Source organism: Phalangium opilio, unplaced genomic scaffold (genome assembly GCF_054372755.1).
Source record: "Phalangium opilio isolate 3A_F unplaced genomic scaffold, DU_Popi_V2 ptg001170l_1, whole genome shotgun sequence".
NCBI lineage: Eukaryota > Metazoa > Arthropoda > Arachnida > Opiliones > Phalangiidae > Phalangium > Phalangium opilio.
This window is the reverse complement of record NW_028324255.1, coordinates 3,186,209-3,200,389: the sequence shown is the minus strand read 5'-3', so window position 1 is coordinate 3,200,389 and position 14,181 is coordinate 3,186,209. Positions and strand designations below refer to the sequence as shown.

The following is a 14,181-nucleotide window of genomic DNA, read 5'->3' as shown; positions in this document are numbered from 1 at the left end:
GTTTACTGTTTCACAATAATAGTTTTCAATTTCATCTCGTAACAAAATTAATGGAAGGTAAACACGTTTGTAAGCTTGTAGCACGGACTGTCTAATTGTAACAGACGACAAATAACAATCACCCTCTAGAAATACGACCGGCCAAAATCTGTTTTTCGTTTTGCGCTCTTTAGAGCTGAAACGATTGTTCTGACCCCTGCTGGCTGGCTGGCTCGTTTTTTGCTGTGACCTGATGAGTTTCGTCATAAATATTTTAAAATTCCCGCGATTTTTAACTGACATTTCACCCGAAGTTCACGTTACCCCTCATATGTAGCGTAACGTAATTTATTTCAATTGAAATTATTTTTCGTCCTTACCGGGAACCGATCCCGCGATCTCCTGATCCATACACATACATGACGTCACTGAAGACGCCCGCTCCAAGCCTCTAACCACTGAGCCACGCTCGCTTAGTACATGAACCGAGTTAAGTTATAGTCAAGAGAAGAGATAGGAAGAAGGATCTGGATTCCCCCCCTCCCCGACGCGCTCGACTGGGGAGAGGCAGGCGGACGGGAGAGGACAGAGGAGAGACAGACAGACTTCGCAAGCGCGCCAGACTGGTTTTAGCGCTGTATTTGTTGCAATTTATTTTTGTAATTTATAATTATTATATATCTTTTTAATCATAGGGAAGATTAAATTTCTACTTAGGAACTTAAACATTACAGTTAATATTATCATATCAATAAAACATAAATTAAAGTTCTCCCCGACGGAAGGCACGCTAAGCAGAGAGAGTTTATATCGTTTCTGAAGACTCGTCTGCTTAAAGTTAGGGTGATCATGGTGATGGTTTTATCCAAGTAAGAACTCGCGCTCTCGTTAGATTGATTTACTAATAATAATCAACAACTTAATGAAAAAAAAATTAAATGTATTAACAAAATGAAACCCGAGTCAGCGTTTTAAAACTATAACTAGATTGGGACGGAGGTGTCGTTGCTCACTATTTGTTTTGGCAAGATCAAATTTAAATAATCACTTAATGAAACTGACATAAAATTATAGGTAGATTTTTGCAGAATTAAATAATCATTTCATTAATTCCTGTAAAACTCAAATCAGCGTTTTAAAACTATCATTTCAGCAATTTCTCTTTTCCGCTCTAGCTTGGTTCACCTACTAATAACACTTAAGAAAAGGAACGATTTGATAAACGAATTAATCATTCCTGAAGTCAAAGTTTTAAAACCACAACTTGATTGAGACGTCCCCTTGCTTGCTTTTTGTTTTGGCAATTTCCAAAATTGAGACGGAATCTATGCTCACTATGTGTTTCGGAAATTTAAAAGATTAAATGATGATTTAAACAATGAAACTGACCTACAATAATAAGCAGATTCTTTGCAAAATTAAATAATCATTTTGGGAATTTCCGCTTTCCGCTCTCAGCTAAGAATCTTGCTGGGTACATCTACTAATAACAGTAACGTATGTGATAATTATAAAAATAAAATCAACAACTCAACGATATAAAATGAAATTTATGATCAGAATGAAACTAATTTCAATTAACAACAAACGAAATCAACGTGTTCATCTCTCAATCCACTGAAATATGAAATTTCTACATGAAAGCGCTATTTACCTAACATATTTTTGAAATGTTATTTAAATCAATGAAACATACTCATTTAAAGTTAACTAATTTTAAGTCGCTAATATGATTATTATATTTAAAATAATTATATTATATAAGTAATAAATTTAACCATAGTGTTGTTTAGCTCCAATAGAGGGCACATAGTGTGCAAACTACGTCTGGTTAAGGTATTCATAGTTTCCAGTCATGGAGGATTCCTACCACTAACACAAAATCGTCTGCTATTTTACGCTCTAGGTTTCCTGGTCTCCTTGTGCAAATGGTATGAATCCTTTCTACCTCGAGATTTTAAATCCTGAATATCAGTATTTCTTTCATCTGTTGTCTCGAAATATTTCTTTCGTATATGTTGTCAGCACGCTTAAAACTACGTTATATATTACCACAAAGTCACTCCAACATGGAGACCAAGGTTTGCGTGTGCTGAAAACCAAAGCTCGAACACATATATCGAATAAGCTGCCGTACCGAATAAGCTAAAGGTAACTTCGCAAACGAGCGTTAAGTGAAAACAGATAGCTGAAGCTGAAGCAGTTTAAAATTGTCAGTTTCAACGTGGCCTTTCGCAGACTAGAACAACACGGATTTGTTTAAACGTTTGTGCAAGCAGGCGCTGAATCCCAACGCAAAAAAGTAATGGCAGTTACACTTTTTAATGTATAAGTTTCTATGGGAAAATAGGCCTGAAGTGCTACTACTCTATAGCGTGTAAAAGTTTGTCTGTGGACCATTTTTTTTTCTTCTTTTTTCCTACTTATTCTAAATATAATTTAAATTGATTTTAATCCTTCTATTTCTGACTATTCGATAACTATTCGATAAGGGCAATTTTAAGTTAAGCCTAATTATTCGATATTCGGTTCCCAAACAACTATTCGTCTCGGTATTCGCTAAGAAAATTTTTCACTATTCGATATTCGTCTCGACAGTCAAAAACTGGTATTCGCCCATGCTTAAAAAATATATATAGATATAACTTGAAATTGTTCAGATTTTCGTTAAGCCAAATGTTTCAAACTTTCCTTAAGCCTAATTTTATAAATGCGTGTTTGGACTAATTATTCAAATATGTGTTTGATATTCATAACGTCAATTCGGTACATTTGCCATTTCAAAGAGGCCAGATATATAACTAATATCCAGTTAAAATTTAGTCAAAATGATTAAAAACGGATATTTCATTTTTGGCGGTAGCTTTTCTTTTGGCGCTTGCTAGAAAAAAACCAAATTCGTTTTGGTTGCGGATTGAGCTTGATAAAAACCAAACCAAGGAACAAGCGAAGCTACAAGCAGTCATGTAAATGTCCGAGCTTGAGCTTGTGCAGAAAAGATTAAAAATATTTCAAGCAAAATCCGGTTTTTGCGAGCAACAAGCGTGCATGTAAATGAGCCTTTAGAGAGAGGGCTCGAAATTGTAACTCAATATACAGGGTGTTTTTAAAAAGTCCATCAATAGTGAAGGAGCGTGTTTATTGGGGAATTTCGAGTTGAAAATGTTCTATGACATTTTTCCGTCCGATTGGAGTAATTTACGGATGACCCCTTAAATTTAATTAAGAAATTGAAAGACCATGATCCTATGAAAAACATAAGCATGTACAAAAATGGGCCTAGCCTCGCCTCGCCTCGCCTCGTGCCCTTTCCGCCGTAAAACGTTCTGAGATCCCATGTAGAGCCAAGTCTGCCTTTTTGCTAAGGGACGCTTTTCCTCTCCCGCGTTGAACGAGAAGGGACTAAGGTTGAATAAACCGAGCCTTTCGAGTGGGATAACAAGGTTGTCGTGGTGAGAAGTTGTCTAACTCAATTTGGGAGAGCTAAATAAAATTAACATCCTTTTGCCGACTGAAAAAACCAAAGGGGTTTCGTCGCTTATAGTTTTTGTTGTAGTTGGTTCGAGAAAGGGCTTGAGTTTCGGTAAATAAAAGGCGCAAGTTTGAAAATTAATAAATGTTCAATACAATAAAGTTAAATTCATGAAAAATATACTAAAGTCCATGTTTTGCGCGCGAACAGAAATATTTTACCTTACACGAAGTTCACTTCAATAATGGTTAGTACCGTGGACATCATCTATGAAGAGAAAACCCGAAAACAAAAAACTTTGCAAGAGTGAAGAGGCGTGAATTTTTCCCCCTCCCGACGCGCGCTAGTCGCGAAGAGAAAAATTTTTCCTCTCGAGAGAGAATTGTGATAAATGGCCACTGCCAAGATAATCTGACGTTTCCTAGAAACGGTGGGATTCAACTGTATTTCGCGCGAGTGAGAAGCCGCTGCATAAGATACAACCATGATACGATTGTAAGAAAAGCACATTTTTCTCACTACGCGACGCGACGCTAGTGTTTTTATTTTCACCTCTCTGCCTCGCTGTTCGGGAGGAACGGTACCGTTTCTAGCCTGTAAAAATACTTCATAGATGATGGCAGGCGCGAGGTAGGGAGAAGTGAACTTCGTTTAAAGTAATATATTTCTGGCGCGAACTATATTTGGTTAGCCGAGATCGGTACCGCGCTGATCTCGCCTCCTTCGCTACAAGTTCGATTCTGATTTTCCTCTTTTTTTCTTAGTTTTTGGGGGGTCCTTTTTGAAGAAAGGGTTAACAAAACCCAGGGGGTTCCCCCTGTTAGGCGCGCATCTCTCTAGCTTTTATGGAAAAATACCGCGTTCTTATCTAGGCATCTTTTCACTCTCCAATTCCACGTGTACTACCTCTACTCGACCAACCAAATTTACAACAACACCTGGTTTTTTTAAACATGAACTTTGATACTTAAAATATTACGAAAATATCCAATTATATTTAATGAACAAATAACAAAATAAGCACAAATTGAATATACCGCAATTACAATTCCATACAGTAAAATTGCAACTCAAAGTTCTAAATAGATCAAATTAAATTGATCACAATTAACCAAATACATAATTAAAGTTTTCACAAAGGTCGCCGGCTGAGAAAGCTAGCCCTCGTTACCAAGGTTGTAGAGACGGGACTAAGGTTGTGAAAACCGAGCCCGTCGCGAAAGCCGCTTCCTTCCGGGAAAATACAAGTAGCGTCCCCATTTACGTCCGACCCTTCGCGTTACAATTACTGTAAAATCTAACATAATAAAGAACTTCATTTGATTAATTATTAAATACTGTCTCTCTACAGGTGTAACAACTGGTGGAGGCGCGGGGCACGTTTCCATCCCTCAATCGGCACATGCACTACTCCTCCGATACCGAAGATTACTCGGACTGCGCTAACTCCCTCTTCAATCTTAACCCTGAGAACGATCTCTCACCACAACGAACGCTTGTAATTACACGGTATTCCCGACGAACGCAAGGCCTAGAACCTGAATTCTTCCCTACGGAACTCTCGATCAGGGCTAAAAGAACTACCGTCCAGTCATCTGACTCCCCGCTATACCCCATGGCTACAGCCGCCGATATCGCCGCAGCGGTCGCTGCCGCTATTGGTGCTTTGAACATTGGACAAAACCTCCCTGCTTTTGATCCTGACATACAGGAGGTTACCGGCTGGATCGGACTTTTTGAGCATAGTACCCAAAACCAAGCAGATACATCACGAGTGGGTCACCTTTCCAAAGTATTACAGGGCAAAGCTTTGAAATGGTACACAACTCAACTCATCACCGACCCAGCCATCCGTACGTGGGCGCAATGGAAACTTGACCTGATAGCAGAATTTAGCAGTTCCAAACGAGCTATATTTAACGACCTTCCCAACCACGCGCAAAAACTCAACGAAGATCCAATCCAGTATTATAGAGACACGCTATCCCTTTGCTCACTCGAAAACGCCGCTATGACTAATGCCGAGAAAGTCAACTACTTAATTAAAGGTTTACAACCTCACTATAGAGATAGAATGGTCCTTATGAACCCAACTACAGCCCCAGAGTTCCTGGAAAAGCTCCAACTAATAATGACAATGTCCCCTGCCTCGAGTCTGCACGGGTCTAACGAAAGTAAACTAATTGTTGTCCTGACCACCCTCACCAAAAACTCCACCCCCGCTGCCGAGACCCCTACGACCACCGTTCCACTTCTATACTATACGTCCCCCCAAGATGACGTACGCACGTTACAAAGAGAAGTCCGGGAGTTAAACAAGGAAATAGAGGACATCAAATTCTTGCTTCAACGACGCGATACGAACCCCTCATTCCGTTGCCATCACTGTGGACGCTATTACCATCTACCATCCTATTGTATCGAACGCTCGAATTCCGGCCAACTTCAACATCGCTCACAGTCTCGCGATCGTCGCGATTTTTCTCCCTACCGGGACCACCAAGACATATCCTCTCACCGAACAGGTCGGGATCCCTCGCCTTATCGGGAACGAAGCCAATCACCTTTCCGTGGCCGTAAAAATTGTACCCATCCGAACGCTCGTAAGGCCGCCAGGAAAACGGACCAGGGCGGCGGTAACCGGAGGTCCCTAGCCGTCTTATCACGTCGAACCCTACCTCCTCAGTTCTCCCGATAAACTCATAACCATCTCCGCATCTATACATAATCATCAATTAAATGTCATCCTCGACTCTGGCAGCATCAAAAATATTATAAATCCTCAATCTTGTACCGCAATTGGACTCGAAATTAAGCCCGAATGTTCACTTCGGCTCAGGGTAGCAGATGGCACCCTTATTACGCCTGCCGAAATCACTACTCTCACAGTCGCGATGGGCAGCGCCAGTTTTACCATTCAAGCACGCGCCAAAAGAAATGATAAGTGATCGTGGGACCGAATTTATTAATAAAACTGTGGCTGAAATAACCCGCTTGTTTAGCGTGAACCATCGTCGGACGACCGCATATCACCCTAGAACGAATGGTTTAGTGGAACGATTCAACAAAACACTTTCTGATATGATTTCCCAATACGTTTCGGAAGATCACAAGGATTGGGACCGATTCCTTCCTCACCTAGTATTCGCGTATAATACTTCCATCCATGACATAACCGGCTATACACCGTTTTACTTACTGCACGGTTATGAGGCCGATCTCCTTCTTGATGTTGCCCTCCAGCTACCATCCAGTGCAGTGCAAAGTCAGTTCGGCTTTGAAAATATTCTCTACGCCCAGAGAGCTCGAACTATGGCAGCGGAGCGCCACGCTATCTTGCAAACAAAAAATAAAGATCGGTTCGACAGAAATAGACGAGAAGCCACGTTCAAAGAAGGGGATCTCGTGTTCTTACGCACCCCTCGTCGAATTCCAGGAAGGTCTGAAAAACTATTACATCAATATGCCGGTCCCTACCGAATACTACGTAAAATCGCTCCGAACGATTTTGAAATCATTGATTCTACTGGTACTAAAACGGATCTAGTATCAATTGAACGTCTCAAACCATATTTTGCACGAACAGATAATGAAGAAAATCTTCCTTCCTAACTATTGCTAGGATTGACAGTCCTCGCGGCAAGGAAAATTTCAGACTTTTACCTATACCCATCATGAAGTTACAGTGGTCTTAAAAGTGCAGTGCAGAGTCCTGCCCGAGGCCCGGCCCGATCGGGTCGGGCCGAGCCGGGCTTTCCACTTTTGAAAATTGTATCGGGCCGGGCCGGGTCGGGCTTATAAAATTTTGGAAATTAACGGGCCGGGCCGGGTCGGGCTTTTAAAATTTTGGAAATTAACGGGCCGGGCCGGGTCGGGCTTTTAAAATTTTGGAAATTAACGGGCCGAGCCGGGCTTTTGTTCATTTTTCAAAATTTGGCCGGGGCCGAACTTGATTATCATTTAATCCAAAGTTGAAATGAAAGATAATTTAAATGAGTATAAGCTTCTAAGGACAAATGTAACGAACAATTATCAAAAGAAATGAAAAATACACGACGCTAAAGCAAATATGAATTCAAATCATTGATTTTATGGAAAAAAATATTAAAATTACAACTGAACTACGTGAAACGGGCCGGGCCGGGCCTGTTCAATTCATGCAATGTGTCGGGCCGGGCCTGTTCAATTCATGCAATGTGTCGGGCCGGGCCTGTTCAATTCATGCAATGTGTCGGGCCGGGCCGGGCCGGGCTTGGTTAATGCATGTAACGGGCCGGGCCGGACCGGGCCGAAAAACCAACTATGTACTCGGACTCGGGCCGGGTTTCGGGCTTATTCAAAATTCTAAAACCGGGCCGGGCTTGGGTCGGGCCTGAAAAACTCGGCCCGTGCAGGTCTCTGGTGCAGTGAGCTGCTTCGAGAAAAGTATGTCAGTTCTCGACTTGGCGTGGAGCACTCCCGTGCTCCCGGATTTCTAAAATTAAGGGGTTATCCCTAAAACATTCAAATCATAACTCGAAAACAGTGGCTCGGACGGCAAAATGTCATGGAGCATTTTCGACTCATAATGGCCCAAAGAACATCACCCTTAATTTCTGATTGACTTTTCCAGAATACCCTGTTTAATAAACAGTAACCCACAGGCAGGGTTGTTTGATTTAAATCAGTTTGATTTAAATCACCGATTTAAAACATGATGTAAATCAAGCGATTTTTTTAAAAAAATCATTTGATTAAAATCAAGAATATATTTTTATTTTTAAAAAATGTTTTATAAGATTCCAAGAAGTAGTTTAAGAAACTCGAGAAGAAACTTAACAAGAAAAGACCTAAAATTAAAAACAATCATGGTTTTGGTATTTTTCAGTTCAAGTTTTTCCCAGAACTCCAGTTTGTCTTGCTGAAAAGGCTAGGAAATAAAATAGCGGTCAAGCTAGTCTTTTTATACAAGCATTTGAATAGTAACAATATCCAATAGCTGCTTAAATGTCATGATTATTTTGCTTTTGGTTAATTTTGACTCCAAAGTTTTCATTTTGGTAATTTACTATCTAGTAGTTCAATAAAAATCAAAAAAATCAAATAAATCAATTAAAATCAAAAAAATCGATTTTTTTAATTTTTTTTGAAAGAATCAAAAAAATCAACAACCCTGCCCACAGGACAATAAGTAACTTAATTTACGTTCTCAGTGGGGGCAATTCTCTAACTCTTTAAACGACTTAGCGCAAGTGATAACTACCGTCTAAAGGGTTGGTGTCAACCTCGTGCCGTCTATGAGAACACGATATCTAAATATATGATTAGTCATAGGTGCAGTGCCGGATTATTCACTGTAGGCACCACCTTGTTTTTTATTAGCACGAGGGGAATTCACAAGACATCCGCCGATTTTCGTTCAAGGTTTAATGACACCTATGACTAATCACCTATTTAGATATCGCGCTCTCATAGACGGCACGAGGTTGATACCAACACTTTAGACGAAGTTATCGCTTGCGACAGAGAGAATTTATAATAGGGAATGAAAGCTCTTGCCCTTGACAGTGCTAACTACAATGTAGCTCAAACAGACAAACAAATAAGCTGCGACGCTAAAACTGGCCAGGGAAATTTCCGGTCACATGACTCCCCAGGTAGCAAAAACCCGTGATTTACACGTCTAAAAGCGGTGTACGGTAAACCTAATTATGATCGTGTAAAAAACCCATACCATGTCACCTCTAAACACCGTACTATTCACGTTAACAAATAGTGAAGATCACGTTGTTTTTATTAAATATGTAAACAATATTTGCACTTAAAATTCACGTGAAAATAATGTAAGGTAATTAAATGTTCGTAACGTGCAATTTACGTGGGTAGCACGTGTAGCCAACGTTTCTCGGGTACCCAAAACCCGTTTTTACACGTCTAAAAGCGGTGTACGGTATGCCTAATTATGAACGTGTAAAACACCCATACCATGTCACCTCTAAACACCGTCTTATTCAAGTTAGCCAACAGTGAAGATCACGTTGTTTTTAATAAATATGTAAACAATATTTGCACTCAAAATTAACGTGAAAATAATGTAAGGTAATTTAGTGTTCGTAATGTGCAATTTACGTAGATAGAACGTCTACCCAACGATTCTCAGGTACCCAAAACCCGTGATTTACACGTCTAGAAGCGGTGTACGGTTAACCTAATTATGAACGTGTAAAATACCCATACCATGTCACCTCTAAGCGTCGTCTTATTCACGTTAACCAACAGTGAAGATCAGGTTGTTGTTACTAATAAATATCATAAGATTAACTTTAAATTAGTGAAAATGAATGGCACATCATAATTTAACTGTTAAATGTTGAAGTCCAAAATATATCCAGGTTAAATTTTAAACGCAAAGCTGGAAACTAACCTCCAGCTAGCCGACCGAAAACCAAATGGTTAAAACATTGCGATAGATAAGGAGGTCTAATATTTTTTAGATCTCGATTTAAAATGAAAGATTTAAAAAAGCTAACAGCCGAACACCCTACCTATTCTTTAGGAGCACTATACAGAAGGAGACGTAGCTGTATTTTAAAGTACTTATAAGGCAACGTTAATTTTTAATCCTTAAATAATACTCCAGGGAAAATGTCAATTGAAACGGTACTAGATGGTAGGTGTCATTGCCATTTTGGAGAAAGAAAATGTGGGCTTCAACAACTTGCTGTGAATGACGATCGGTCTTAACAACGATGAAGTCTATACAATAATCACTTATTTATTTGTACCCATACATATCACCTGTGCTTGCCTTTCTAAAAATTATATTAATACAATTGTAATTGTATGTGTGGAAAATTTACTATAAGTTTAAAGTTAAATACATTGTGATACTATAAATTAACAAATAATTTCATATATTAGAAATAGTATATATTTCAACTACTTTGTTAGAATCAACTTCAATCACACGTACAAATATCTTGTTCTTTTCAACCTCATTGTCACGTGATTTAGGCATATTGAGTAACTGTTAAATTCAACTTGATGTTCACGTGTATTACACGGCCTAAATCACCACCAAACTTCGTGTGATATTTTCCACCAATTCTCCACGTGTATTAAACGCTTTAAATCCCCACCAAAAATTAACGTGATGAGTTCAACCAAAACTCCAAGTGTTTTACACGTCTAAATATACACCACAATTTATGTGATAGTTTCAACCTATTCCCCACGTGTTTTACACGCCTTAAATCATCACCAACAATTGCGTGGTATATTCAACCTTTACTCCACGTGTTGTACACGCTTTAAATCGCCACCTAATTAACGTGACGTGTTCAACCAAAACTGCACGTGTTTTACGCGTCTAAATATACACCACAACTAACGTGATAGTTTCAACCTATTCTCCACGTGTTTTACACTCCCTAAATCAACACCACAATTAACGTGATATTATCCACCTATACTCCACTTGTTTTACACGTCCTAAATCATCAGCTCTATTAACGTGACATTTTCAACCAAATCTCCACGTGTTATACACGCTTTACATCGCCACCAAATTAACGTGATGTGTTCAACCAAAACTTAACGTGTTTTACACGTCTAAATATACTCCACAATTAACGTGATAGTTTCAACCTATTCCCCACGTGTTTTACACTCCCTAAATCAACACCACAATTAACGTGATATTATCCACCTATACTCCACTTGTTTTACACGTCCTAAATCATCAGCTCTATTAACGTGACATTTTCAACCAAAGCTCCACGTGTTATACACGCTTTACATCGCCACCAAATTAACGTGATGTGTTCAACCAAAACTTAACGTGTTTTACACGTCTAAATATACTCCACAATTAACGTGATAGTTTCAACCTATTCCCCACGTGTTTTACACTCCCTAAATCAACACCACAATTAACGTGATATTATCCACCTATACTCCACGTGTTTTACACGCCTTAAATCATCAGCTCTATTAACGTGATATATTCAACGTATACTCCACGTGTTTTACACTTATGAAAAACCCTAACACGTTATATACACTAAGAACACTCAAAATATACGTAACTTACATGGTGAATTGCTACCTGGGTCTCCTTTAATTTTAAAGTTTGCCCTCAATCACTGTTGGTTGTACAATTACCCTATAGGGGTTCGCGATTTCGAGTGCGACTGGCGCCATTTGGAGTTATTTTAAGTCAGACGTTTCCCTTTCCCTAAAAAGGTAGTGTCCATCTCCCCTAGACCCTCCCGCAACATTGTAGACACACCCTAGAGGGAAGGGCCACAAAAAATAGTACCGGAAATAGACCTGGCCAGTTTTGTTGATCACGTGATTTTTGAGCTAAATAATATTCCTCAGTTTCTGCTCCCTATTATAAATTCTCTCTGCTTGCGATAACTCATTTAAAAGTTGCACCCAGTGAGAATTTAGACTCGTGGAGTAGAATAATAGTTCACCCCTCAATTTGTCCCCTTTTCTATTACTCCCCGAGGCCTGAACAAATAAATAAATTTGCAGCCTCGTTTATAAATATGAAAATACTCAAAATTTAAATGGATACACTGTTCTGAACCAGCAAAATATTTACCTGTTCCAAGTAAACACTGTGTGAGAAATATCCAAGAAAGGCCACTATGTGAATTACCAAACCTTTTGCATAAACGTCCCGCTAAAAAAATTACTACCATACTTCCTATCATCGCCAAAACAATCTAAAATAATCAAGAATCCTACTGTTTTATTACCGAATTTCAAAATCGCCCGTGCAGCTTCGAATTACCTTTATATCAATAATGGAGTAAAAATTGATTTGGTTGTCACTTTCAGTTCCGAATAAGATATGAGTTGTGGATCTTACAAATGGAATTGAAGTAGGAAAATTGTCGAATCGGTACAAACTCAACGTCATTGGATTCAATGAGGAGTCAACTTCCTGTTAAATATATTCTAAATTAATAATCATGAAATATCCATAGTAAGACATCGGCCAACTAAAAGATAAATGATTCTATGTAAAGTTTAATAGTTGCTGATCTGATCTCTCTCTTTACAGAATAAAATATTTTCAATATATTATTGAATATAAACTTTATTAGCAGGGATCCCATGTAAATTTAGAAGTACGAATGGAGAATAGGGTAATCTGGGCGCGCGTCAAAGTTCAACGTGACGGGGGGGGGTTATGAAAGAAGAGGCGACAGAGGTAAAAAAGAACTACGTATTTTTCGCCGTCCCCGTTAGCAACGTCATCATAACGTAGTTTAAGTGAGCCAATTAGATAATTTAAAATTTTTTTAAGTGTCGTAGAGATGGGAACTATACTGGGCTATGAGTCGGACTGAATCAATGGCTAACCGTTCTCCATTCCTGCTTCTAAAATTGCATGGATCCCTGTTATAAGTAAGTAGTTTTTTATATTCAGTTACTCATCGGAAACCTCATCCATGATAAATTCTTTATTATGGGTTACTTCAATATCGATCAGATTCAGGACTATAATTTACAGTTGGTGGAAAACATGATACACAGTTTTCAGTTCTCACCATTCTTTCTAGCATTCCGATGACTCCATTCCACGATCCATTCTTAAATTTCACGCCAGACATAGCTTCCTTACAAGTTACCATTGTAACACTTTAAAGTTCAGAAAGAATTGAAACCAAAAATGTATATCTTCAACGTAAATCAGAGAAATATTCTAAAGACGAAGATATCCGCCAAAAATTAGAAGCTAAGAAAACAATTTTTCGGTTTCCGATTGGTAGAAAAGCTAAGAAAAATTAATAAAAAATGTCTTTGTAAACAAAGACTAGAAAAAGTAAAAGATAAGTGGTCAAAATCGATTCGCTGAAGTAACAGATATTAAAATTTTTCCTATGCCAAAGGCAGTACTGAGACACGCCTACTACAACTACAACAGGGCAAGCCAAACTAAGAGCCTCATCGTAGATGTATGTACATCATCGCTATATTACAAAGGGCGCAACCATTCTTGCGGGCGCTCCAGATTTCCCAGAAGTAAAAGCAAGTCCGCCGTTTGTGTATGTAGGCTAATAGCTCCAGCAAACATCCGGTGGCGCCCTTTAAGACAATTTTTGGCGCCTTCTAAGCCTATCGAGACATGATTTTAATTTTGCAAACTTGAAGTTATCCATTCGTGACAATATGTCCAGAAACCTCATCATGTAGCCACTGTAGCCACCGTATGAATTTGATTTTACAAATGGTTGCAACTGATGTAAAAACGATTTGTTCGAACAAAACACATAAAAATGCAAAATGTTTTACTCCTTTTGATCGAATTTCAAATGATCTATTGCAGTGAATTTATTATTTACTATATATTTCAGGCCAAAAGTTTGAAGTAAGAATAATGAAGCTTAATTTATCCATCAAGGATATTTTCACATTTAAAGGTAACTTGTTAGATCATTTAGACTTACGTCGATCAATGGTATTGTGAAAAAATACTTATAGTAACGCTCACTTCATAAACTGCCACTTTGTAAGTGTTGGTCATTTTCAAATCCAACATTCGAAGTATACATTTGGGTGAATCAGGAATACATGATTTGGGTTAAATTCTTCTGATTGGGACAAATGAGATGGGGCGACACCTAGAAATCGATTAAAGGAAGATCCACTACTACCTTAGAAATCGTAATGTGAAAAAATTGTTAAAGGAAATACGTTAGTTCTATCAGGAGCAGATGACAAAGGAGTCTCGG

General features: G+C 38.7%; 1 protein-coding gene across 1 annotated transcript; it reads right to left on the bottom strand.

Annotated features, from left to right (window-relative positions):
• Positions 1–11,522: 11,522 nt before the first annotated feature.
• On the bottom strand, positions 11,523–13,127 carry LOC149584174 (glutamate receptor U1-like). The gene is made up of 4 exons (XM_089863682.1): positions 12,997–13,127; positions 12,234–12,386; positions 12,104–12,165; positions 11,523–11,947 (listed from the first exon to the last, which is right to left on the bottom strand). Exons 1-4 carry the CDS (start codon positions 13,078–13,080, stop codon positions 11,914–11,916), a joined length of 333 nt encoding a protein of 110 aa, XP_089719808.1. The 5' UTR covers positions 13,081–13,127; the 3' UTR covers positions 11,523–11,913.
• Positions 13,128–14,181: the final 1,054 nt, after the last annotated feature.